The sequence below is a fragment of the Podarcis vaucheri genome, assembly GCF_965113315.1.
Source record: "Podarcis vaucheri genome assembly, chromosome: 17".
In the NCBI taxonomy this organism is placed as follows: domain Eukaryota; kingdom Metazoa; phylum Chordata; class Lepidosauria; order Squamata; family Lacertidae; genus Podarcis; species Podarcis vaucheri.
In genome coordinates, this window is record NC_138755.1 from 4,401,032 (window position 1) to 4,428,590 (window position 27,559).

A 27,559-nucleotide genomic window follows, 5' to 3' on the forward strand; every position below is an offset into this window, starting at 1 on the left:
GTTCTAAGGGATGGCCGTGGCTCAGTCCCCTCCCACCTAGTCAGGCTGAGGGCTGGGCATTGTGGGGTGAGAGCGGACTCTGGCTGAAGAGCCAGCCCTGCCACAGCCAGGCAGAGAGCAGAGCACCCGAGCTGGAGGAGGAGGAGGAGGAGAAGGAGTGGTGGGGGGGCAGAGAGGAAGCCAGGACCAAGGGGCAGTGCCCCCACCCCACCCTAAGGGACACCATGCCAGTTGCCACAGCCAAAGTGGCAGCCAGGTTGGCCCAGGGGGTCACGGCAAAAAGAGCGGCGGTGGCACTGCTGGTGGCGGCGTATGGAGCCAAGAAGTTGTACCCAGTCCTGCGGCGACAGTGGGCTTCCTCTGACCTCCAAGTGAATGCCAACTCAGCCGGGCACCACAGTGCTGAAGAGCCAGCCTCCAAGTGGGGGGCAGCTGATGAGGTGGCAGCATCGCCACCCGGGGTGAACAGGGTCTTTTTCTTCCGCCTGCTGCGCCTGCTGAGGTTGCTGTTCCCTGGGCCACTGTGCCGTGAAACGGGGCTCCTGGCCTTGCACTCGGCCGCCCTAGCCAGCCGCACCTTCCTCTCGGTCTACGTGGCCCAGCTGGACGGGCGCTTGGCCCGCTGCATCGTCCGCAAGAACCCGCATGACTTTACGTGGCAGCTTCTTCAGTGGCTGCTCATTGCCCTGCCTGCCACCTTTGTCAACAGTGCCATTCGATACCTAGAAGGGCAGCTGAGCCTGGCCTTCCGCGGACGTTTAGCGGACCATGCCTATCGGCTCTACTTTGAGGGCCAGACCTACTACCGCGTCAGCAACATGGACGGGCGCCTGCGCAACCCGGACCAGTCTCTCACGGAAGATCTGGTGGCCTTCGCCAACTCCGTGGCTCACCTCTACTCGAACCTGACCAAGCCGGTGCTGGATGTGATTGTCACTTCCTATACCCTGCTCAGCTCGGCCAGATCGAAAGGAGCCGACACAGCCTGGCCCTCGGTCATTGCCGGCCTGGTGGTCTGCATCACTGCTAAGGTGCTGCGGGCCTGTTCGCCAAAGTTTGGCCAGCTGGTGGCTGAAGAGGCACGTCGGAAAGGGGAGCTGCGCTACATGCATTCCCGGGTGGTCGCCAACTCGGAAGAGATTGCTTTCTATGGGGGCCATAAGGTAAACCAAGTGGGCAACGTGCCATGGCTCTTTGGGAGGAAAGCAGGGATCAGCTGATAGGAGGATTACTGGAAGCCAGGACTCCTGGGTTTCCGGACAGGGAATTATAGTGTAGTAGAACTGGAGAAACAGAGAAGGGTAGTTTATCCCCACCCTCTTTTGTTATATGTATTTCCACTTTCTCTTCTTCTCCTGAGCTCCGAAACGGAGGCAGCTGACCCTGCCAGGCCCTGGGCCGGTGGAAGTGAAGTTGGCTTTATAGAGAGACAAGCTAGAGCTGAAACCAGCACCCTTGTTTACTTCCTTTTCTTTGTCGTCTTCTTCCTTGAATTTGTCCGAGGGCAAGGCTGAGGCCCTGACCTGAATTTATCCAGCTTCAAATCTGTCCATGTTCAGTAATCCTCCACCAGTCTAAATTTCCATAGAAACCTTTCTTGGTTTCTATTGCTCATGCTTGACTTCTGCCTCAACCGTCAAAACAGCCCCAGGCGTTTCCAAGTGTGGCACTTAAGGATTCCTGCACTGCCTAGCGGAGGCGATTGGACGGCAGTTGCGGTGTGTTTATCAGACACCATTTCTGATCCCCAGATTTGGAAAAGGAATGGATCAGATAACATATAACAGTAACAGATGAGAGCTGGGAATCAGGGGATCTGGGCTCTTCCTGTTTTCTGAATCATCGTGAGGGTGGGGGGCGGGGGGGGGGGAATGCTCTTATACTGAGGGCGATGGTGACTGAAGTTAATCGTCATTTTCATCACATGTCCACTGTAGTCGCCCCTCTCCATTCCAGCCCAGCTGTGTCAGGAACATTCCAAGGCCGAAAACTCTCCTGCCTTTGGCATCCTGCCCAAATTAAGGGTAATTGTAGGTCACATTCGCACACAGAAATACAGCAATGGGGCCAGCCTTTGTGCTTAAACATTTATTAGAACCATGCAGATTTGTGCACACATGCACACACCTCAGACAAAAAGTCTATAGCAGCAGTTGCCCTTTAGGAAAAAGGAGTATGACCAGTATTAGTCATGATGACATTTGAATTGTGTCACCACTTGTGATGTTTACAATTATCTCTGAATGTTCAGGGTTTTCTTAGGGCTATTGGATGCATTTGTGCTGTGCCTCCAGCTGCCCCCGTCCTCCACTAGTCTACCTACCTGTGGCTCTTCAGCATAAGGTGGCCTCCCACCAGTCTTGCACAGCAGATTGGAAGGGTGGGGGACACAGTGTAGGACAAAAATACTACTCCCATATGAAAGCCCTTGTCAGAATAGCAGGACTGTGACTCAAATACAGAAGCGATCCCCCTCCCCATCTCTTTGAGACAAGATCTGTTAGTTGTCACCTCAATGGCTTTAGTAAGTGGAGAACAGGAAATGCTGACCTTCCTGCCTTGGTACTCATTAACTTTGCCCTCCCTATTAAAGTTGTGGTATTGGTGCAGGATTATCTCATACCCCTTTGCACCTCCTGTATTTTTTCAGGGTGTTATTTATTATTATTACCATTATTTATTAAATTTGTATATTGCCCTTCATCTGCAGATCTAAGGGCAGTTCACAACACAGAATTACAACATAAAAAACAAAAAATACATAGTAAAAATAAGAACAGCAAAAAGCCAATAATCCCCCCTCCCACAACACATTTAAAAGAGCATCGGATGTCAATCAGCGAAAGGCCTGGTTGAAGGGGAATGTTTTCACCTGGCACCTGAAGGTATATAATGGAGGTGCCAGGCAAACCATCCTGGGGAAAGCATTCCATAATTTGGGAGTCACAGGTAGATTTGGTTTGGTGCAATCCAGGCTCCCTGTCCCAGTGCAGCTGAACTGTAGTCAGATTTAACACCAGGTGAATTGCTGTTGTGAGGCTAACAGGGTTTGTACCACAGAGATGAAGGGACAGAGCAATTTCCCAATTTCAACTGCAGAGAACTAAGGAGAAGACTAGGTACAGTGGTACCCTGCAAGACGAATGCCTCGCAAGACGGAAAACTCGCTAGACGAAAGGGTTTTCCGTTTTGGATGTGCTTCGCAAAACGAATCTCCTATGGGCTTGCTTCGCAAGATGAAAATGTCTTGCGAGTTCCTGCGGGGTTTTTTCCCTCCCCCCCTTTTTCTAAGCCGCTAAGCTGCTTATCAGCTGATCTAATAAGCCGCTAAAAGCCGCTAATAGCGCTAATCCGTCAATGGGCTTGCTTAGCAAGACGAAAAAACCGCTAGACGAAGAGAATCACAGAACGGATTTTTTTCGTCTTGCAAGGCACCACTGTATTAGCACCACAGCCTGACCTTCCAGTAGTTAATTAAAAGCTGCCATTGGCCAGTGGTGTAGCCTGGGTTGCTGGTGCCTGGGGCAGGCAAGCCACCAATGCCACTGGAACCAAGCGGGGCTGTGCTGTGCCACCTGCCTGCCTGCACAGGAGGGAGCCCAGCTAGCTTACATGACCCTTGGTGGGCAAAACCCCTCAATGCCTGCAGAGAGGAGCGCTGGGTCAGGCTGCCCTGGGGTCACCCTCCCTCCATCTGCATCCACTCACTGTGGACCTGGGCTATTCTTGCTGCCATCCAAGGAGCGTGGCACAATGAGCAAGCACTGGCCGGGCAGCCATTCAGTGAGGCCTTGGCATGGCATGGCCTGGAGAATGAAGGGTGGCATGGCCTCAGGAATGTGAGGAAGGTGGACGGAGCCTCTTCAGTTGCCAGTCTCTGCCAGGGACATGGTGGCAAGGCCAGGTTGGGCTCCAGGGTCCAGAAATCCCAGGTGGCAGGCAGGCAGGCAGGCAAGGACAGGGAGCCTGGGACAGGGCCTTCCAGGATGTGCCTGGGTGGCAGTGGCGCAACCCCCTGACAGGCTGCTTTGCTGCCTTTGCCAGGATAGGGATCCCTGCAGAAGCTGGTGGCTGTATGGAGGCCACCCCCTCAGAATTTTGTGCCCAGAACCATAGCCTCCCTGGCTCCCCACTGCCACTGGCCATTACTCTATGAATGCAAATACTGTGTTGTATTGCTGCATCCCTGCATCTATGTGATGAAAACCCTGACAAACCATTTAGCACCAGTGAAGTGCTAGTAAAGGCTGGTTTTGGAACTGGGACTCCTTATTCAAAATGTGGCTTTTCAGTTTGTAACCCAAGGTTCAGGCTGTGTGTTGCTATAGTATTTTTCCTATTTCTGTAGTCACACAGATAGTGGAAGCCACACTTACTGGGAAGCAAGTCCCATTGCAACCACTGGAGCTTACTTCTGAGTAAATATGCATAGGATTGTGCTATTAGAACAACTGAATTTTAGAAATCTTCCCCCTACTTTTTATCCTTGGGATTACTTTACACCTCTTTTCTCCTCCCTTTCAAAAAGGGAGGGACAATCTTAGGGTCAGTTCACATATTCAGGTACATCACTTGAGTACTTATCACTTGACAATTACCAGTGACCCAACTTTTTTTTTCTTTTTGCCCTTGCTGCTGTGTCTTTAACAGCACATTGACTGGGCAAATATATGTAGATGAGGCTTCTCTTGTCATGGGGGTGGAGATTGCTGCCGTAGCTGCTGTTAAGGACAGGGCTGGTTAAAATCTTAGAGTTAAACTCTCTAAGAGTTCTGTCTATGACAGCAGAGAATTGCAATGGCTCATTCACATATGTCAGTCGTCCCTTAATTCTTTAGTCCTGAAAAAAGACACACGTGTAATGAACCAAACTGTCGTTCTGCCTTTTTCTTGTGGAAATTGCTCAAGTGCCTTTTAAGAGCTGGCTGGTGGTCTGTAAAGAAGGAAACTTTTCCTGACATGGAGATAAAGGAATGAGCAAAGCATCACCTGCCTTATTTATGCAGGTCAGTCTGCTGCTAAAAGCACTGAACCTGGTGGGAGTGGCTGCTTTTGAACCATTGAACCTTTTCATCACATGCGCACAGATGAAGCAGATTCTCTAACAAAGAGGTAATGCTACCTCTGGCCTCCAGGGAGTAGACAAAGAAAGTCTGTAGCATTTGAAACTTAGTTTCTAGCAGTTCAAAAGCACGTCAAAGTGCAAGTAGATAAATAGGTACCGCTTCAGCAGGAAGGTAAATGGTGTTTCCGAGCGCTGCTCTGGTTCGACAGAAGCGGCTTAGTCATGCTGGCCACATGACCTGGAAGCTGTCTGTGGAGAAACCCTGGCTCCCTCAGCTTATAGAGCAAGATGAGCGCCGCAACCCCAGAGTCATCCGCGACTGGACCTAATGGTCAGGGGTCCCTTTATCTTTTTTAAAGATGACTAAGAGGTGGTAAAGGTAAAGGGACCTCTGACCATTAGGTCCAGTCGCGGACGACTCTGGGGTTACGGCGCTCATCTCGCTTTACTGGCCAAGGGAGCGTTACCTATTTATCTACTTGCACTTTGACGTGCTTTCAAACTGCTAGGTTGGCAGGAGCAGGGACCGAGGAATGGGAGCTCACCCCATCATGGGGATTCGAACCGCCAACCTTCTGATCAGCAAGTCCTAGGCTCTGTGGTTTAACCCACAGCGCCATCCACGTCCCTTTTTAAGTGGTGGTATGATAGAAGTTTATAAAATTACAGTGGTGCCTCGCAAGACGGAAAACTCGCTAGACGAAAGAGTTTTCCGTTTTGGAGGTGCTTCACAAAACGAATCTCCTATGAGCTTGCTTCGCAAGATGACAATGTCTTGCGAGTTCCTGCTGGTTTTTTCCCCTCCCCCCTTTTTTTAAGCCGATAAGCCGCTTATCAGCCGATCCGATCAGCAGATAAGCCGCTAAAAGCAGCTAAAAGCAGCTAATAGCGCTAATAGCGCTAAGCTGCTTATCAGCTGATCCGATCAGCAGATAAGCTGCTAAAAGCTGCTAATAGCGCTAATCTTTCAATGGGCTTGCTTCGCAAGACAAAAAAACCGCTAGATGAAGAGAATCACAGAACGGATTCTTTTCATCTTGCGAGGCACCACGGTATGTATATCATGAGAAAAGTGGAGCTGTTGTGAACCTCCGTCTGTCTTGAGACAATGGAGTGTGCCTCTGGGGGTGAAATCAAACCAGTATGTTAGCACCACCAAAGTGACCTCCCTGGGCCGGCACAAGCCTGGGCAGCATGTCTGGGGGTCCTGGGCTGCCTAGATGACAAGAGGTCATGGACATCCAATGAGGCTGAATGTCGGAAGATTCAGAACAGATAAAAGAAATTACTCATTCACAGAGCTCTTAGTTAAACTGTAGTACCTGCTCCCACAGGAAGCAGAGCTGGCCACCAGCGTAGATGGCTTTCAAAGAGGGTTAAACAAATTCATGGAGGAGAGGGCTATCCATGGCTACTAGCGATCAGGCTCTGCTGTGCCTTCACAATGGGAGGCAGTACTGCTTCTGAATACCAGCTGCTGGGAATTTCAGGTTCTGTTGCGCTCATGTCCAGCCTGCAGGCATCTGGCTGGCCGCTGTGAGGATGTGGGACTAGGTGGGCCTTTGGCCTGATCCAGCAGGATTCTTCTTTGGTTCTTAATTAAACTCCAGGCATTGGAAGTAAAGCAGCAGTGCTTCTGAAATTAGAGCCACATGGAAATGCCCTCCATCTCAGCAGCTGCATTAAGGCAAAGTCTAAGGGTGTGGGATTTCAGCTGCCTGACTGAAGCTAAGCAGGTCTGATTCTGGTCGCAGTCTGGATGGGAGACCTGGGAACCTCATAGGGGATACACCTGTATACAAATGATAAATAATAAACATCTCATCTCCCTGCCGAATGCCATAATGTCTCCTGGCCTCCCCTTCAGGTGGAGTTGTCCCTTCTGCGGCGCTCTTATCATGAGCTGGCCTCCCAGATCAATGTGCTGCTCCTGGAAAGGCTCTGGTATGTCATGCTGGAGCAGTTCCTCATGAAGTACGTGTGGAGTGCCGCCGGGCTGGTCATGGTAGCTGTGCCAATCATCACCGCCACTGGCTATTCTGAGACAGGTGAGTGGAGGCAGTTTTTGTAATTAGGTTGTAAACAGGGTTTACAAATTACAAAATTAGGTTTTGTAAACAGGGTGACGGGAGCATGTTGGGCGTCACTTATTGACATAGTAATAAAGTAAATAATTGTTTGTTGGCAGGGGATACTTAAGAATGCTTTCAAGATGCCGGATGAAGTGCCCGATACCAGCTTGCTTAACAGGCTTAGGCAGGGCATCAGACTAGTGATTGCTGCAGATTCTCCTTGGGCCTTGGCCCTCTCTCTCTCTGCTTGCCAGTTTTGCCACAGTGAAGTACATATAACCACAGAATTGCAGAGGGGGAAGAAAACAGGATAGATGTGACATGGCAGCCCCTGTCTCAGCCACATATTTCCAGTCCTGCCACCCTTGCAGGAACAGATTGTCTGAGCAGTGAAGATGTGGAAGTGGCTGTAATCTTTGGGTTGAATTACACATTTGGCAGAGTCTGGGGTCAGGACATTCAAAACAGCTTCAAAGTGACAGGAAGACTGTGTGATTTAGAGAAGAAGCTTAGGGTAGGGGAAGAAAATTTAAGCTGTTTTCCTGAATAGCACAGTAAATGAATGTGCAGAATCTTAGATTGAACTGGGGCAGGAGATGATAACAAGGTGATTGAAGGTTGAAAGTAGCAGGTAAGGAAAGGGTTAAGCCCTGCACATCCACTGCTTTAGTTTGGAGCTGCACCCTTTGCTTGCTGTTTTGCACCTCTTTGGAAGATACTTGCATTCCTAGTCCTTGGTCTTTGCTTTTAAAGGCCCACAACCATTCTTCACTCTCCCTGAGGAAAAGTTGTTTTTGTGTGTACAGAACTGGAAACCTTCACTGCACATGAAAATAGCTATGGCATTGAACACAGATGTTGGTTTTGAAAAACAGCTGCAGCTGGGGAGATGTGAAGAGGAGACCCTGTTTTTCCTCCTTAGTTTTATAGGCAACAGGTGTCCTCGTGTTAATTGCAAGAGCTCCACTTATGGTGGAAGTGAGAGGAGTGGTAGCAGATTATACAGACAGCTCACAGTGAAACTTTACATGGGATGGAGTATTTAGAATGTTTAGGATGTTTAGAAGATTTTAGAATGTTGTATTATTTTATTGTTGTTAGCTGCCCTGAGCCCGGCTTCGGCTGGGGAGGGTGGGATATAAATAAAAAATTATTATTATTATTATAAATTCACCCTGTGTGTGTGATCCTGATTTCGTCAATGATAACTTGCTGGGCAGGTCGGCAGCTCAGCTGTTCCGTATATCTTCTTGAGTAATGATACCTAGAATGACATGAAGGGTGTTGTCAAACTGATAATCTTATAATGTCTCGGCCTAAGCCTAGGCTAGAGCCCTGCTGCCTTATGCAACAATTTTCTTTCTGGAAGGCATTTTTCTCTCCTGTTGCTCAAAGTTCTGGTGAAATGACCCATCAGAATCAGCAGTAGGTGATCAGGTTGCTCTTCCTGAGTTTAAATCTAATTATACAGATATTTGATGATTAAATGTAAAGGTATTACAGAAACCGAAAGGCTGATCATCCCAGGAAGATTTGTTGCTTTCTTTGTTTTCGCTGTGGGTGTCTGAGCTGTCCCTGCCCTCGCCAACGCCTCCTCCTCCTCCTTTAAGTCTGAAGAGGATATTTGTTAGCTTAGTCTCTGGGACCTGCCCAGTTAGAGTAGGAACTGAAGGTCCAGTGATCCAGTGCAGGCCGTTCAGGGATTTCCTAATCTGGTTGCAGCTGTAGCATCTGCTACCAAGGGCCTCTCCGCTACCTAGATATTGTCTTAGCTGCTTTCTCCCATGTTAGCCAAGAGACAGGCCAATGGCTACTTAAGCTACTCCTTCCTCCAGCACCCACATCTACAACACGGAAGGCTCTGTCACCATATGCTCCTGACATTAGGCCCTGTTTGCAGCACCACTGCCCTGCAAAACTCAAGAGGTGGCAGAACAAGAGAGGTGTTGCAACATCCTCCCCTCCGACATGTGTCTGGCCCCAACATTGCATACCCTCCAGCAGACACACCTGTTTGCAGGCCTTTGGAGGTTAAAGATGGAATAACCGTTTTCCCCATGCTGTTTTGCTGCGGCTGTTTTGCCATTGTTAAGTTAATGCTATGGTTTTCAAGTATGGTTTTAACTGGAGTTTTAGCTTAATGTGCTGCTCTAATTTGTTTTATTGATTTTGGAATGCACCTTGCCCTGGGACATATGGTGAAGGGCAGGTAATAAGTATTCCAAATAAATAAATCTGGCAAACAAAGGAAATATTTAAGGGAAGAACTCTGTTAGAACATCTTTGCTAACCACAAGGGTGCAAGAGAGAATTAAAGAGCCTTTTCCTGTGCCTAGAAGCGAATGCCTCAAATGCCTACGGGAGAGGTTTCACCAAGGCCAGGGATGCTGGCAGGAGGGAGTTTCAGAGTCCCCTGCTTATGTTTTCGTTCATGCAGGAAGTAATCCGTAGGCAAGTGTTCCTGGCCAGAGGGAAAGGATTCCAGGTGAGAGCATGTGATTTCCAGGCAAACTCGGGTCCTAAAAACAGCTGTGGAGCTAGAAAATGGAGGGTAGAGATGTTGTCCTTGGAGTTTCTGCTGACCATGTCGGTTTCCCCTCCTATGCCAGACCCTGAGGCAGTGAAGCAAGCTGCGCTGGACATGGAGGAGAATGAGCTGGTGAGCCTGAGAACCGAAGCCTTCACCACAGCACGGAGTCTGCTGAATGCAGCAGCTGATGCGACAGAGAGAGTCATCTCTTCTTACAAAGAGGTACGGATGCAGCTTGGCTGCTTGGGTTGACCCAGAAGGAACTGGGTTGGTTTGATTATCAATTGAAGGAAGGGAATAAGCCACGTCGTTTCTGTTTTCCTCTGAGGGGAAATCCTAAAATTGCATATCTCTGCAAGGCACAGCCCACACCCAGAAGGTTGGGAGACCTGGGAGCACAATGTCCTGGCATCAGTTCCCAGTTGCACATCAGCGTCCTAGATTCTGCCTTACACGATCATGTTTTCCAACACCCACATGCATGATCTGTGACCCAGTGCAGTGCTCTAATACTTCGTGGGATTGGTTTCGATCTGTAACAGACCAAATGGTTCAAAGCAAACATCTAATTTTGCCCTCCTATGTACACACTCTTGGGAATAATTCCCTTTGAACTTGGTGAGACTTATGCATAGGATCTGTCTAGAACATGGGTCGGCAAACTAAGGGCCGTAGGCTGGATCAGGCCCAATTGCCCTCTGGATCCGGCCTGCGGACAATCCTGGAATTACCACTTGGATCAGTGTGATCGTTTGGACTGCTCCTTTTTTTGCAATTTTTTCGGGCGCCATTTCTGCCTCCCTCCCCCCAAATACACAATGGTGGCACCTCCTCCTGGCTTCTCCCCGCCCTGTGGAGGACAGGAGCTGTGCTTTGATTGATGCCAGCCATCCAAAGCCTCGCCACCCACCTCTCCGTCCATGGCTGCGCTGTGGGCATCATGACGGGTGTGTCACGGGGCTTTGACTGAAGCTTGGCGTGCCTGCTTGCCCCGCCACCTGGCACCTGGGAAAGCTGGCCCGGAAAGGAGAGGCAGCGCCAGTGGTGACGCCCAACCGCAGACAGAGCGGTGGAGGAGGTAGGAAAGCAAGAGGAGGGGAGGGGCTGGGGGAGGGGGGGAGAGAGAATACCCCCTGTTGCGTGTGTGTGTGCATGCGCATGCGCAGTCTGGCCCACCACAAGGTCTGAGGGGCAGTGAACTGGCCCCCTCCTAAAAAGTTTGCTGACCCCTGGTCTAGAATAGGAATGAGCATAAGGTGGATCTGGAACTAGTGTGGTATTTGTGCAGGGATTGTGACTCCCAATTGTTTAATAATTGCAGCAACAAAATGACATATCTTGCTTCCCAACCAGACTTCTAAAATGAAGAAGCGAGGAGTAGATTTTTTACATGGAAGAACTGTGAACTCAGTTCAGTTCTGATAACTCAACACAATCCCCTGGGTTCAGTAGCTGCTCAAAGGCACCATGTTCTTTAATGCTTAGCACATGTATTCCAAACCAGGCTCCATTTGGTGGAGCTTGAGGGTTCTAGGGAAATGCAATGTATATTCCACAAATCTGCCCTTTCCTGGACCAGAACATACTGTATTTCCTTTATTTCATCACACACTCTAAGGGAATCTCCACATGACTGGTCTTTAAACCTGATTGGAACTCTGGTTCTTTACACGCTATGCCTTTAAAGAACATTAGGAACTTATTCTCCTCCCAAAAATCCTGGGCACTGTAGTTTATCCCTCACAGAGTTACATTTCCCAGCAACCCTTAACAGACTAGAGTGCCCAGAATTTTTTGAGAGAAAGAATGTGTTTTAAAGGTATAGTGTATGCATAAGCTTTGATTGAAACGGGCCAATGAAATTCCTGGTTAGACATCTGGGACCCTCAGTTAAAGAGATTTGAAACTTATTTAAATGTGTTTCATCACACACACACACACACACCCCGCCCTGCCATCTAATGGCATCCTCCTAACAATGCCAACTATGTGCCCCAGGTAGAGAGAAACTGCCAGTGGTTACTCACAGGAACTTCCTAGGGAACTCTGCCTTTGGATACATTTTCTTCTGGGAAGCTTGCTGAAGGAACCCCTGCAACCTTGGGAAAGGACCTTGGCTCAGTGGTCAATCAGATGCTTTGCATGCAGAAGGTTTCAGGTTCCATTCCTGGCATTGCCAGTTAAAAGGATCCGATGATGGGAAAGGCTGAGATTTAAGACTCTTGCAGAGCTGCAAGCCCAACAATAATGGGCTACATATATGATACCAAGATTCTGACCTGGTATGTGGCAGCTCTCTCTATCCATTAGTGGGATGCAGTTCTGTGTGTGCTTGGGAGAAAGGAGCATTGAGCTATATGGGAATTCTGAGTAATTAGGCATAATAAAACTTGACAGACTGAGCTGGTTTCAGGAGTCTGGAGCGAAGCCAGAAGGTCTGTAATATTAGTGATTGTTGTGGGGTTGTTGTTTTTGCCTGTATGCTTGGAGTGATTTCCCAATGCTGGATACTCTGGGTAACACTCATTGACATCAATGGGTTTACTTTATGAGTTAATGGATATCAGTGGACTTAATGGGATCTACTCTCAGTGAGACTGTTGTTGTTTAGTCATTTATTCGTGTCCGACTCTTCGTGACCCCCTGGACCAGACTCCTGTCTTTCACTGCCTCCCGCAGTTTGGTCAAACTCATGCTGGTAGCTTCGAGAACACTGTCCAACCATCTCATCCTCTGTCGGCCCCTTCTCCTTGTGCCCTCCATCTTTCCCAACATCAGGGTCTTTTCCAGGGAGTCTTCTCTTCTCATGAGGTGGCCAAAGTATTGGAGCCTCTGCTTCAGGATCTGTCCTTCCAGTGAGCACTCAGTGCTGATTACTTTAAGAATGGATAGTTTTGATCTTCTTGCAGTCCATGGGACTCTCAAGAGTCTCCTCCAGCACCATAATTCAAAAGCATCAATTCTTCGGTGATCAGCCTTCTTTATGGTCCAGCTCTCATTTCCATAATCACTACTGGGAAAACCATAGCTTTAACTATACGGACCTTTGTTGGCAAGGTGATGCCAACATTAGTCTCAATGAGACTAAGGTTGGCTATTACCAAGAACATCCCAACTCCATCCCTAAAAGCTTCGTGTTTCCCTTCTGGGCTAAGGTATGTTACTTGCTGCTTCCTAATTCAGGTGACTGAGCTGGCCGGGTACACTGCTCGCGTACATGAGATGTTCCAAGTGTTTGAAGAGGTGAAAGCCTGCAACTTCCGGCGCCCTGGAGAACTTGAGGAGGGTCAGGCTCATGCTGGGAGAGTGATGAAGCATGGCGTACGGGTAGAAGGGCCGCTCAAAATCCAAGGTAAGGCCTTCAGCTCCAGACTGTATTGGGCTGACATGGCACACCTGCACTGCTGCTGGCCTGGTAACTGCGAGATGCATCTTGCTAGATCAAGAGATGATGTTCATGTGGTGGCAAGGATCAAACCAAGATGGTTATCTTATTTACAATTACTCAGAAGTCCCATAAAACCCAATGGGACTTTCGGCCAAGTAAACATGCACAGGTATCAGGGTACAGGAACCCAGAGACAGCTGCACAGCTTCCGTCAGATCTAGTTCTCGGTGAGCTGGTAAACCTGGGCCTGGGCTATAGCACTTCGAATTGCAGGTAGGGGCTCCCATGACTGAAGGCACTTCATTACAGAACAAACCACGTAGGAGCCACCTTGCCAGGGGTTCTCTCAGCTGTGTTCCTGCCTTTTCTTACTACAACCTGCAGGGGAGTTACTTGCGAGTGCTTTACAGTGGTGCCTCGCAAGACGAAAAGAATTCGTTCCGCGAGTCTTTTCGTCTTGCGAAGCACGGTCCGTCGCAACTGCGCCTCTTCAAGCGGCTTTTTTTAAAAAAGCACAAGACGTTTTCGTCTTGCGAAGCAAGCCCATAGGGAAATTTGTCTAGCGAAGCAATGCAAAACCGAAAAACCCTTTCATCTAGCGAGTTTTTCGTCTTGCGAGGCATTCGTCTTGCAGGGCGCCACTGTATTTTAGTTACTGTATTTTTTGCTCTATAAGACTCACTTTTTCCCTCCTAAAAAGTAAGGGGAAATGTGTGTTTGTCTTATGGAGCGAATGCAGGCTGCGCAGCTATCCCAGAAGCCAGAACAGCAAGAGGGATTGCTGCTTTCACTGCGCAGCGATCCCTCTTGCTGTTCTGGCTTCTGAGATTCAGAATATTTTTTTCTTGTTTTCCTCCTCCAAAAACTAGGTGCGTCTTGTGATCTGGTGCGTCTTATAGAGCGAAAAATATGGCACTTTTTTTTTTTTTTGTACAGTCCAAAATAAAGAAAGGCAGCATGTCAGGAGGCTTCCCCCAGATAGCAGGGAGGGGGAGGGTTGTGTGGAGGTTTAAAAAACATGTTTCTTATGGAGGGGACTTTTCAAGGGAGCTCTTGCACCAACAATCTAAAGTGGTACATTCCGGATGCATGTTGTACCACCTCGGTGAGAACTAGACCTTTCTGCCAGCAAGTCAGGATTGTCTCCTGCCTGCTTGACTGTGCATCTACTTTATTTCCCCTCCTTTCCCGAGTAATGCACATAGCCCTTGGTAACTGCTAAGGAGAGGCAGATTGGCAATTGCTCTATAGCACAATAGATGCTTGAGCAACATCCTGTACAGACAAATAGTGATTTCAATTCTCGGAGTGCCAGTCCTTATGTAGCCAATATAGTATTACCCGTGCACAAGAGGGAGGCGTCAGCAGACTTGGGGGAACACTGCCATTTGAACTACAAAAGAACCTTTAGAGAAAGACATGCGAAAACACTGAGCATGCTCAGTAGGTGCCTAACGCTGTCTCTTGGGAGGTAAAAATGGAAAGATGGAGTGGCGGGAATCCTGAATAGGGAGCACTGCACTGCAACATTTTGTTCCAGGTCCAAGGTATGGGGAACCTTTGCCCCCCATGCCACTGCCATCTGCCTCAGCTGGCATGACCAATTGCCAGGGACAGTAGGAGGGTTAGCTCAGCAATATCTGGAGGACCAAGGGTTCCCCACACCTGCTTTGTGCTATGGACAACCTATGCGTTTATAGCATGCGTTTATAGGAAACACAAAGGAAACACAACCCCAAACTACTTTTGATGAGTTGATGGCTGTGTCAGTTGCCCATCTCTAGTTGGGGAGTGGGCAGTCTGTGAATCCAGAGTCTGTGCCTGTAAGTTTTGTTTCTCTGCTGCTCTGTGTCTGCTCTTACTTCTTTTTTTGGTGTCCTGCTTCTTTTCTTGTTCTCTCTCTTCCACCAAACCCTTCTCTTTCTCCAGCATCATCTCCATCTGTCCCAAAGCAAGTTCACCTCCTCTTGTCTTTGCCCTCACATTTTACACCTCTCTCTCCATCTCTTCACCCTGCAGCCCATCACATCATGGGAGCAGGCATTGTACCTGCTCCTTGCTCTCTGTTGACAACAGCTTCCCTGGCTATTATTAAAATGTACAGTTCTAGGCCAGAGTCTGTGCTAGTAATTCTGTTTTGTGCGTGTTCATTAGCTTTTTATCTTGCCTTTCTATCAAAAGAAATGGCTCAAGTGACTTACAGAGTTGAAATTTGCAAGTCGACAAGGCTAGGGCTGTGGGTATTCTGTTCATTTTTTTTAAAAAAAAGACCTGCTTAAATTGAGCTTAATTCAGTACCCTGGATAAATTATGCAAGTTAAGTATATTTCCCTGATATGTTTTGCATAATCTATGGACAACATTGCACAATAGGTCCTGATTCTGTTAGTCATGGGGGGTGGGATATGCTGGCAAAGGAGCCCCCTGCAGAGAGCAGTGTTGAACCCTCCACTCTTCAGCTGGAGAATGGAGACGTCAGTCCTGCTGGGTCCTGCAGACTCCTCCACCCACCTTGCACCTGATGATTGGCAGATGGGTGGCCCCACACACCTGTCAAAGCTGGCTCGTGGGGTTGGGGAAATAAAGATCTTAGCCCACTGGGCCAAAAAGACTCCCCACTCCTGCACTACAAAACTGTTGCCTCAATGGCATTGTTAGTTCGGGAAAAGGTGCAGAAAAGGGCATCCAAAGTGATCAGTGGGTGGAGCAACTTGCCCAGGAGGAAACGTTACAGCTCTGGGGGATTTTCAGTTCAGGAAAAAAGGGGAACAAGGTAGGACATGACTAAGGTTCACAAAATGCTGCGTGACATGGAGAAAGACACATTTTCCTCCCTTCATCACAACTCTAGAACTTGGAGTCATCCTGTGAAGCTAGTTGGCAGGACATTCAGGACAGAAGTGCTTCTTCCCCAAGCACATAAGCAGTGAAATTCACTTGCTCAGGATGTGTGGACAGCCACCTTCTTTAAAGGTGGATAAGGGAGGATTAGGCTGCTGCTGGCTGCAAGGCATGATGCCTGTATGTTACCTCCAGGGTCAGCATCTCTCTCCATGCCAGTTGCTGAGAGTAGGCCATTTCCCTCATGTCCTCTTTGTGGGCCTCTCAGTGGCATCTGACTGGTCACTGGGGAAATGGGATGGTGGACTAGACCTTTGGTCTGATCCGTCAGGGCTGTTTGTATGTCCATTGGTTATCCTTGGATCCTCTAAGTCGGGACAGCTCTGGCAGCCCTACCAGCTAATGGCTCATCCCAATACACTTCCTCGCCTGTTATCCTGGCTTCATCCCATAAACAAATACCAGCTAAACCTCCTCTGACCTGACCACAAGGTGACTTCCGGTTGGGTCAGATAACATGACCGCAGTGGAAGGATAACTATTTGTCTCCTGTTCCTTGAAGGCTGAGGAGGAGTTTTGGCAGGTACGGTGTTCCTCACTTTGTATGACAAGTGGCACCTGTCAAAATTATGTCTCCTATTTGGTTTGCAATATTACAGCAGCCCTCCTTTCCATCCCATCATTCTCCCTGGCCTGCCTGGATTAGACCAGCAGGGCTTTGGGTCCTGGAGCCTCTTCTGAAAGCCATGCTTTGTTCCCAGAAACATATAAAGTCATGTGCATGTTAATATCAAATGGAGGAGTGCACATGAGCATGTGCAGACTGCCTTAATCTAACCAGCGAGCCATAGCCATTCCCTGCAGATCCAGTGTCAGAGAGTGGCCTGTCGCCAGCCATCCTGAGGACTGAGATGGACAAAGTTTAGCAGATATAGGGGCCCCACCTTGCATTCTTTCTCCATTCCCAGGCAAAGTCTAAATTTGGGCTTGAGCAAGAGAGGAGGCAGGAGGAGGATTGTGAGAGGCTGTGCTGCCCCCTTCTGGCTGAGCCTGTGTTCACTCTCGCAAGGGTTGGAACACTGTCTTTCATTGTGGATTTGATATCCAGTCTCTTCCTTCCTTCCCCCCACATCCCATCCCATCCCACCCCACCCCATTTTGCTTACAGGACGTGTGGTTGATGTTGACAATGGAATTGTCTGTGAAAACATCCCCATCATCACCCCCACTGGAGACGTCGTGGTCACCAGCCTCAATATTCGGGTAAGTAGTAAAAAACAAAGTTTGAAAGCGGGGAGCAGGAGCCGGGAGACTTTGGCTGAGTTGGCTGTGCCTTTAACAGTTGCCTGATATCCAGGAATTTGCATGTGATAACATTGATCCCTGTATTCCAATGCCATGAGAAGTTTCATTTGCAGATTTCTGCAGATCAACTTGCTCATGAAGGCACAGGAGCAGAGCAGACCCCATTTCCTTTTTTGCTACTGGTTGCTAAGCCTGTTGTGTATTATTGCTTGAAATTCTGTTCTGCATTGTTGCTTGAAAGATACATCCTAGGGCAGAGTTCTAACATTGAGAGGATTCTAATGCTGAAGGTCTGGAAGAACCTTCTTCAGATTCAGCAGGGTTGTTAAAAGAGAGATGGAGAGAAGGCTGGGCTGAGATTGCAAGCTTTTTTTGTCGGTAGGAGATATGAAGCAGCAAAGTTGAGGGAAGGGGGTGGGTGGGACGGAGAGTCCCTGCCAGTGCTGCTGACTTTGCAAGGTCAGGTAGGAGGAGCAGGGGGTGTGGTGTTGGGGGGGGGGCTGATAAGACCTTGATCACTGCCTTCTCTTTATTATATTTTGCAAGAGCACAGAAAGAGCTGGAAAATCGGCCAGAGTACAGGAGTGGGGCAAGAGAGAGCAAGGCTGACGTGGCTCAGAGATAGTTGTCAGGGCACCATAGGGGTAATGTCACTTGGCAGGTGGCCTAAAGCGGCTGGCAGATCACAGATTTCTTACGTTCTGGGCCATTTGGGGTGGGAGTGGGGCCAGGTTCCCAAGGCAGGGGAGTTGAATCTGTCCTCCAAAGGCCAAGGAGAGATGGGGCAGGGGAGTCTGGCCTTTACAGGCACAAGGCAACCAAAAGTGACTTACAGCCAACCAACCAACCAAACTAACAACAACAAAAACATAGATACATTAAAACTTCTAAAAGGCCACAGATAGTGAAAGGCCAAAGGCCTGGCTATAGAGGAAAGTTTTTGCCTAGCACTTAAAGATATATAATGATGGTGCCAGACGAGCCTCCCTGGGGAGAGCATTCCACAAACCGGGAGCCACCACAGAAAAGGCCTCTTCTCATGTTGCCGCCTTCCAGACCTCTCATGCAGGAGGCACACGAAGAAGGGCCTCCCATCATGATCACAGGGTTCAATTCAGTTCATATGAGGAGAGGTGGTCCTTGAGCTATTGAGGTCCTGAGCTGTTTTATAGGTCCAAACTACTAGTGTATTCCTTCCTACAAACCTGCCTGGGCTCTGAGATCTTCTGGGGAGGCCCTTCTCTCGGTCCTGGCACCCTCAAAGGCATACTTGGAGGAGGTGCAGGGAGGGCCTTCTTAGTGGCTGCTCCCAGGCAACGTTGGAACTCCCTCCCTAGAGAAGCTAGACTGGCTGCTTCCCTGCTGTCTTTCCGCTGTAGTGAAGACGTTCTTGTTCCACTGAGTTTTGGGGAACTGACTGCTGTTCCCAGGGCTGTTTTTGTTTTGATGTGATTGTCTGTATTTTTTTAAAATATACATATATACATATAGTTTTAATTCTGTTAATGTTTAATTGTTTTTCAGTGATTTTTACCTCTCTCTGTTTTTAGCTGTTCTTTTTTATCTGTAAGGCACCTTGAGTCCCTGTCAGGAAAAAAGGTGGGTGATAAATAATAAAATAATAATAATAATCAGACATACTACTCTCTGATGTCTTCTTGCAGGTGGACGAGGGCATGCACCTGCTGATCACTGGCCCAAATGGCTGCGGGAAGAGCTCACTGTTCCGGATCCTGGGGGGACTCTGGCCGACCTATGAAGGCATCCTCTACAAGCCACCCCCACATCGTATGTTCTACATTCCACAGAGGTACAAAGGACCAGTATTCAGATGTCTGCAGGGAAGGGAAAGGCGGGTGATACAATGGAACAAAAAAGAGAGAACCTAAGACTCCTGGTTGCTCTTCATGGGGCTGAATGTGTTAAAATTAGGAAATAGAATCATAGAATTGTAGAGCTGGAAGGGACCCAAGGGTCATCTAGTCCACCCCCTGCAATGCAGGAATCTCAACTGAAGCATCCATGACAGATGACCATCCAGCCTCTGCTTTAAAACCTCCAAGGAAGAGTCCACAACCTCCCGAGGGAGAGCCTTCCACTGTTGAATAGCTCTTGCCTTCAGAAAGTTTTTTTTCTGATGTTTAGTTTGAATCTCCTTTCTTGTAACTTGAAGCCATGGGTTTGAGTCCTGCCCTCCAGAGCAGGAGAAAACAAGCTTGCTCCATCTTCCACGTTGTTTTAGCATTTGCGTGTTTGACGTCCTGGCTTCCTTGGAAGGAATGGTGGGATATAAATGGTTGTTGTTGTCATATTAATATATTTGCACACCAAGGAATGTTATGTCTTGTCTGCTTGGTATCTCATGGTAGGCCATACATGTCTGTGGGAACCCTCCGAGACCAGGTGATCTACCCAGACACTGCAGAGGACATGGGACGGAAAGGGAAGACAGACGCTGATTTGGAGCGGATCCTGGGCATTGTCAACTTGAACTACATTGTGCAGCGTGAGGGAGGTGGGTGCAACCAGGAGAGGTGGGGTGAGCATGAGAGAGAGAGAGAGAGAGAGAGAACGCATGAACCTTTAATTCATGGGAGACAAATGGGGAGGGAAATTGTCATTTCTGCTTCCTTTGCCTCTGGCTGTGTGGAGCAGGATGCTTTGGAGGGTCTGCTGCACCATCTGGATTGAGTGACCAATGAAATCTCTTTCCTTTCCATCCATGGGCGGGGCCAGGCTGGGAAGCATTCAGCGACTGGAAGGATGTGCTATCTGGTGGCGAGAAGCAGCGCATGGGGATGGCCCGCATGTTCTACCACAGGTTAGTGCCTACAACTGCAGTGAGAGGCCTGATTATTGGCCGCTGCTACTGTTCTGTGCATGGGATTTAGTTGCATTCCAGCAAATTCACATAGAGTAATTAAAGTGGCTTTGGCAGTCTTGTGCAACAAACCTACTTCTTCAAAAGGGGGGCTTTTTCAGTAAGGAAAGTGACAGGAAAAAGCATTGGGAAGCAGGAGAGAAGAATCTCTTGACGCAATGTTTGTATAACCTCTTGGCAAATAAATTGGGGTGAGTGCTATTTAAGCAGCAGATATTGCATAACCTTCCCACAAACTTTGTGCAAAGAAATAAGGCAGGTTCTCTGGAATCAACCATAATCCCTCTAGCAGAGGACTAGCCACAGTGTTGTGCTTTCCAGACATTGTGTACTACGACTTCCATCAGTTCTAGCCAGCATGGCCAATGATCGGGGAAGATGGTGTTTGTAGTCCCCTTTTCTCGCGGTCCCTCTTGCATTTTTGCTCATCCTGCTGCCGGCTGAGGATGGGAATGCAGTGTGTCCTTCCGTCAGTAGAAAGGCAGCAGAACCAAAGCTGAGACCAGCAAAAGTCACACCAGGGGCAGCCCAAAAGGATGAGGTTGGGAAATACTGCCAGGATCCTAGCTGAAAGGTGAAAGAGGCACAGATTGGATCAGGAATTGTGGAGGGAGGTGCGGAGGGGAAGGTGGAGGACTGCAGTGTAGGAGTGGCTGTGTACAGACTGGCTTGGCCAAAGAGCCACTTTGGGGTCTCTCATTTGGTCTGCTGCTCTTCCTCCCTAGGCCAAAGTACGCTCTCCTGGATGAATGCACCAGTGCCGTCAGCATTGATGTAGAAGGCAAGATCTTTCAAGCTGCAAAGGATGCTGGGATAGCATTGCTCTCGATCACCCACCGACCTTCACTCTGGTATGTTTTGTGCTCTACCCACAGTCTTCTGCCTGGTATGTTTCTTTAGGCCTTTCTTCCTTTGGAGCCCCTTGATCTAAGGACTTTATATACATCTATTTCACTCTTCCATGGGGCTCCCAATGGTCTTCCCACTTCCCTTTAATGATTCTACAGTACTGGGTGCTCTTGGCTCACTCTCCTGTCCTGCTCAGGGAGCTTCCTGTCTACAAGACCAGGACATCCAGGCTAGTTGGTTAGTTGGAGTCATTTGGACACACGTTTTCTCCCTTCTTGCCCATCATCTACTTGTGGAGTCAGCTGTGCCACACACTGGCCCATGAGTGGGGCTTTTGAGAGAGCAGGGAAGGCTGGGGAGATCCCTGCAGCAGTGTGCCTCCTCAGGCACTCAGTCTCCATGGTGGTACACCTCTGCCATGAATGGAGCAGTTTCTCCACATACCTGATTTACCAGGCAGGAGTCCCTGTGGGCCACCCCTTATTCTCTCTCTCTCTTTCTCATACAGGGGACAGGGAATTATTGGAGGAGGAGGAGGAGGAGGAGGAGGATGGGGAACCATCTGAGCATTAGATGAGAAGTGGACTGGCAAGCTTATAATGCCTCCAGGAGTCTGTCCTCACTTCTGCATCCATTTACTCTGCTTCTACCTATTCCTGTGATTGTGCATGCTTTTATATCCTCCCCCCTTTCTCCCCAAGAAGCTGGAATGCCAGACCACCCCCCAGTATCAGAGTCAGTATCTCCCCATCCCAGCTCTCATCATACTACCAAACCTCAGTTGCCACTGCATGAACCCCCTTCCGCCTCTGGTTCCCACCTCATCACACTTGGCACTGCCACCCAGACAGGGTAGGAAAGGGTTGTGTCATTAGTGAGCCTGGAGGCAGGACCTGTCATTTCCTCTGTGACCAGTAGAGGCTGCCATAGAGTGGATCACCTGTCTGGTGCCCCTTTGCTTGACCTGGGACAGGGAAAGAGGGGTTTTGGAGGAGGACCTAGAATAACCCACCGACTCCAAAAGTCCTGTGTCTTTAATAACTGAAGCTTTATGACAGCAGAGGATGCACCTGCTAAAATATTCCTTTCTGCACACATTGTGAAAGGGACAGGAGACTGTTTTTGCATAGAGTCTGGCTGCGCCTGGGCCTGCCCACCTTGTCCTTTCCTGCCCCCAGAAGACTTCCTATCCTCCCCACATCTCTCCCTGTTTCCGCCGCCCCTCCAGTCCCTGGCTGTCTCCCAAGCAGGGAGTCACGTCCCCAGCAGGAAGCCGTGTGGGCGGAGGGGGGCATCAGAGTCTCATCCCTGGAGACTGAGAGCCGCTTTGTTCCTGACTCCCCCAGAGACAGCTCAGCGGAAAGATCCCTCCCCAGGAGCAGGCAGGGATGCCAACCCCACCCACGCACAGGGCGCTCGCTGGACTCCGAGGAATGAGGGGCAGCAGCGAGAGCTCCAGGCCAAGCGCAGGGGGGTGTGGGGTGTGGGGAGATTGCTGGGAGGCCCAGAGCAAAGCGTAGCGCAGGCCAGCATCTCAAGCAGCCTTTCCCTCTTCCCTTTCAGGAAGTACCACACCCACCTCCTGCAGTTTGACGGGGAGGGGGGCTGGCGTTTTGAGAAGCTGGACCCCGCAGCCCGTCTCTCCCTGCGAGAGGAGAAGCAGCGCCTGCAGCAGCAGCTGGCCGGAGTCCCCGAAATGCAGCAGCGTCTCAGTGAACTTTGCCAAATCTTGGGTGAAGATACGGCCTCTCCAGCGGGACACATCCAAGAGAGCCAGGCACCCTGAAACACCCCCTCACCATTCCTGCCCCGGCCCATGCGGCTGAGTGCTCAGTAAGAGGATCCCGGCTGCTTTCCTTTCCTCCTGGGAGCTGCAGAAGAAGGCCGGCTGTTGCCCTGGCTGCTGAAGGAAGAGTCACGTTTTCTCTGCTGGGGCATCGCTTATTTCTGGCACCTGTTGACCGTGCCCTTCATCACCTTCTCTCACTAGCCTGCCTCGTTCTAGGACTGGAGGGAGGGAATGGGTCACCCCGTCCTGACAAGTGACTCCGACGTTTTCTCTCTCTCTCACACACACACACACCTCACACACACAGTGCCTGAATATCCCAAGATAGTAACGCCAAAGCGTGGGTTTTGTTGCCCCACTGCCATTCTCTGCCCTCTGCATCTGTGGATGTTTTGGAGTGAGCTTCCAGCATCAGCCACACCTCAGAGGCCTGGGAGGTTCAGCGGGACCGGTCTCCGCCTTTGTCCACACAAAACAGCCGCACAACATTTGATACGAATCCAAGCCATGAATGTAGCTCTTGCACCTTTCTCCCTGGTGGCCTCCTTTTTGCCACAACTGGGCTGTAGAAGCTGGTTGCATAGGGCAGCACCAAACCCCCCTCCCCTCCAGCCTTCGCCCCCTGAGCTCCGCTTGAGGAAGGCCTTCCTCCTTACCTGGACACCATGTGGGTGACATGGCAGCCAAGGGAGCAAGTTAGGAAATCCGCGTTGCTCTAGATCAGTAATTTTCAACAGTTCTTTCTGAAACCTTGCCGTTCTTCAGAACTTACAGAGAGCTCCCCAGTGAGAAGATGGGTAAGTTATGCAGGGCAAGCGGTCAAAAAACCTCATCACGACCTCTTTGACTGACCTTCCACAACTGTTTCAGAATGTGGGGTTGGTTCATTCTTCTGGGGCAACAGTTTAGGTCTGCCTCATGCCCTTACAAACGGAGTGTGTGGCCTAAGATGCCTCTCACACTGCAGGGATCCCAGACACAAATTGGGTCCTCAGCAGATAAGCCAATATGGAGTCCCCTGAGGTGGGAAGCCTTGAAAGCCACAGTCCTGGGCTGTCTCGAGACCCCCTTATGCAACTCTGTAGAACATAAAGCCCTTCCTGAGGCTTTGTCCTTGTGGCTTCTAATACTTTAGTCCCTTAATTTTGAGGGACTGGTCTTCCCTGTGAAGGCCAGCAGAAGGCCCCGTGCCATTTGCTTAGGGCACTTTCTATGAGAACTTGCTGAGACTTGCTTTCCATACAGCTGTCCTTCAGGACTTGTTCTCCTTGAAATAGCAGGAATTCTCCTGGGGTCATTTCCCCCCGTTTTCTAAAGCAGGGTGGAGGTGGAGGTAGAGAAAGAGAAAGAGATGTTTTCGTATACAGACAACAAGGCCTCAGCCAGTGAAGCTGCATTAGTTCAACTGCACAGCATATATCCACATTAGGAGGAGTGCAGCAATTTGGGTCTTGCCATGTGCGTGATGCGATGGAGAGAGGGAGCGTGTGGCAAAGGAACTAGGATTGCTGGTTGTCCCTTATTTCACTTATGCCAGTGTTAGTCTGCACAGATGTGTCTATTCTTAAAAACTGAGCCGCCTTTTAATTAGTCATGAAGGTGATTGCTGCTGTTGTTGTTACTGTTGTTGTTGTTGTTGTTAGAAGACTCACTGCCAGTTGTGTTTTCCACGTGAAATAACAGACCAGCAAGCTATTAATGATGTGTGCTCCCATGTCCTTTAAATGCACATTTAGCTACAGCCACCACACAGTTATTTGTTTTAAATATTTCATCCATTGGCTTTGATGGTGGGACATCAGGGTTTGCCTCATGTACTAGGCTCTCTCCCCTCTGCCCTTTTGCACGGGTATTTCCTCCTCTCCCCGCTTGCCTCCCTTTCCCAATCCTGTTGCTTCCAAGCACACCTCATCTTCCTAAGAAAGCGAAGAAGATGCATGGTTGCTTAGAGGAAATGAACCCTCGGCTCTCCCTTCGTGAAACATCTTGCGCTGGCCTGCAGTCATGTGGCCTACCATGCTTGGCCCTTGGACTTAACTGGCGGCAGCAGAGTCTGGCAAACCACCCACTGTGTTAACTTTCCCACAGTGCTCCAGAGTGCCTGACTTAGCAGCACTTTGCATGGCATGCAGCAACTCAGGCCCAGCGGCTGCTGACACATAAGGCCTTAGCCAGAGGGGAGGGGGTTCTTCCGGGGGGGGGGGATCAGAGTTGTACCAGCCCTGCAACCCGCATTGACTACATCTCTGTTCTTGCAAAAAAACAGAGCAGGAGGCTTTATATGACAATGAGGCTGGTAGGCTGCATTAAGCTGGGTGGCAGGCCTGATTCCGCAGCTCTGTGCCCAGGGACACCTGGCAACTGACCCTCTGGCACCCCACGCCCCCTAGGACTGGCACCTGGAACCCTGCTTGCCCTATGGGGGAGCCATCCCTGATTGGAATAGACACATTGCTCTCAAATGGCATGTTGCTTCTGGAGGAGTAAAACCACAGCTTGGCAGCCCACAACCTGCAGGATTCATACAACCCTCCTGAGGCTCCCTGTGCCCCATGAAATCACCACTTCCAAATTTTGACGTCATTATGAAGGGAGGATCATCTTGAGATGCTAACAAGGGAAGCAAGTTCATACAGTGTTTTGCAGGCTCTGCTGCCTAGTCCAGCCATGTTCACAGAGAGGCCACCTTAGTCAGAGTGTGCTCACATCTTCAGAGAACCAGATAAATTCTTAATATAATTTCAGTCAACTAGTACAATGAGTTTTCCTTTCCTCAAGGGCAATTGCTGACATTTTACAAAGCACAAGGCCCGTATCGCCAGCCAATTTGGGCCCTGGGGAGGTCATTTCATGCCCCACACATCACCACCATACCCAGCATCTTTTAAGTGCCACACTGGGATTCTTATTTAATATTTTTTTAAAAAAATCTGTATTCTGCTTTTTTACAAAAGTAAATTCCAAGTTGCTTACAACAATCAAATATACAAACCAGAAAACCAAGTCCACAAAAATGCATCAAACCCCATAAGATACCAGCATCACAAAAACAAATGGATCTGCACCTGTTAAGGAAAGAGATGGTAACAACCTGACAGAGTAAAAGTGCACTCCTTTAGTTTGCTGGCAGTCATCTCCTTAAATATATTAACACATATATGCTTTCCTGTGATTTTTTTTTTAAGCAAACAGCAGAGCAAAGAGAAAGCTGAAAGAAACTTGCTCCATGTTGTGTTAGTTTTATACTTGCTGGGAGCTTGTGTGCATGTGACCATCAAAAGAGAGTGCCCCCACCAGAAGTTAGAAGTAGTACAGCCCACTCTGCCACATTCTTCCGCATGTGTGTATGTTGCCATTGGTTTCTCCTGTATCTGCTTCTGATTTGCTCTCTGTGTTTGCAAGTCTCATCATTGCTGCAGCTTCCTGCAAGCCTTGAAAAGAGAGCCTGGAAGTTCAGGGCTGTTGTGTTTTCTCTCTGTCTCTCGCTCTCATGAGCAGCTCCTTGTTTCGGCCGCCATTGCCTAGGGGAGCAGCAGCAACACAGGTTCTTCTTTCGTTCCTGATCACAGACCTGCCTGGCTTAGCTATTCCAGCCAAATTTTAAGGCAAGCCATTTGCAAGTGTGTGCATAGCAACACCACAATCCTATTGGAGGGAAAATAAAATCTCTGCATTTTTCATTCTGGAACAGCTCTGAAACCCTATAAATACATGCGGAGAGATGGGACCTCCCAAGTGGGTCCCAGGTGTTTGGAGTGAGGAGTTTCAACTTTTTCTTCCTCTCCTCTACTTGATTGTATAAACTGCTGATTTATTTAATTGTAGTATGCCTGTGTGTTTTGTAAGATGTTTTAAAAACTTATTTCTGAATTGTCTTCAGACCATCTTTTTTTTTTTTTTTTTTAGCCTGCCATCCACTTCATGCCCTTCCCAGTATGAAAGCCCCACAAGTAAACAATGATACTATTGCCTGGCAAGGGGGGGGGAGAGCCAGAGTGTGTGCCATGGAGGGCTGAGCATGTGTCAAAATTCTCAGTGGAATGAGGCTGTTCCCATCTGCTGGCTCTGATGTCAGAATTTTACAAAACTATGCAACAAAGACTTTCTTTCTCTGCTGTTATGTACGTGCAAAACTGCCATCCCACTCCCCCTTTCTCCTACCCTCACAGTGCCTTTTATGCTGGCAGAAGCCAGGTTTATTCAGATGCTGATAATAAAAATATTATAGATCACAAACATCTGACTGTGTGATTCTGGATTCTGGGATGGGATTCTGCGTGGCCCCTGCCAGGAATGGTAGCAATTGGAATTGGGAGAGGGAGAGCCAGCCCCAGCACTGAGGTGGGGGTCCTCAGTGGGGTCCAAGGGGTGGTAGAAGGCATTGTGCCAGAGGATACTTTTGACATAGCCTCCTTTCCTCTAGTATTCATCAACTGCTCTGTCCCAGGCCCCTCTATCACCTTTAAATATGAACTAAAATAAATTTCTCCCTCAACCCTATCCACAGGTCTCTGCACCTTGTCATTTATTTATTTTTAATTATTTAATTTGAGGGAGACCCTTTTGATTCAACTAGAAATTCAAATAGAAACGTTGAATGGGGAAAACCAATGGTAGGGGCTCATTGTGAGTCAAAGGGATATAAAAGTAATGTTTTTGTTACTGAGTTTAAACAACCTTAACTAATAGTGTGATGTTTTAATTACATTTTTATTTTTATTTTTTTAAAGGACATTGTTTACATGAAATTTAGTACATCACGTTGGAAAAGTGCCCGAGTACTGGTCAACTCAGCCTGGTGATTTTTTTGTGTTCATTAGCTAGGCAGACAGGAGCAGG

General features: G+C 48.9%; 1 protein-coding gene across 1 annotated transcript; it reads left to right on the plus strand.

The window, feature by feature from the left end:
* ABCD1 (ATP binding cassette subfamily D member 1) lies at positions 1 to 26,958 on the plus strand. The gene is made up of 10 exons (XM_082205631.1): positions 1 to 1,163; positions 6,933 to 7,113; positions 9,747 to 9,889; positions 12,851 to 13,019; positions 17,065 to 17,159; positions 18,866 to 19,011; positions 19,571 to 19,716; positions 19,938 to 20,022; positions 20,808 to 20,933; positions 22,495 to 26,958. Exons 1-10 carry the CDS (start codon positions 225 to 227, stop codon positions 22,715 to 22,717), a joined length of 2,253 nt encoding a protein of 750 aa, XP_082061757.1. The 5' UTR covers positions 1 to 224; the 3' UTR covers positions 22,718 to 26,958.
* The last annotated feature ends 601 nt before the right edge of the window (positions 26,959 to 27,559 follow it).

What these genes read in the sequence shown, in the direction of transcription:
- ABCD1 (XM_082205631.1), top strand. Translation starts at nt 225, where the DNA reads ATGCCAGTTGCCACAGCCAAAGTGGCAGCCAGGTTGGCCCAGGGGGTC. An exon ending in CACTGGCTATTCTGAGACAG is followed by an intron (nt 7,114 to 9,746) that starts GTGAGTGGAGGC and finishes CTCCTATGCCAG; the next exon opens with ACCCTGAGGCAGTGAAGCAA. An exon ending in GCCCGCATGTTCTACCACAG is followed by an intron (nt 20,023 to 20,807) that starts GTTAGTGCCTAC and finishes CTTCCTCCCTAG; the next exon opens with GCCAAAGTACGCTCTCCTGG.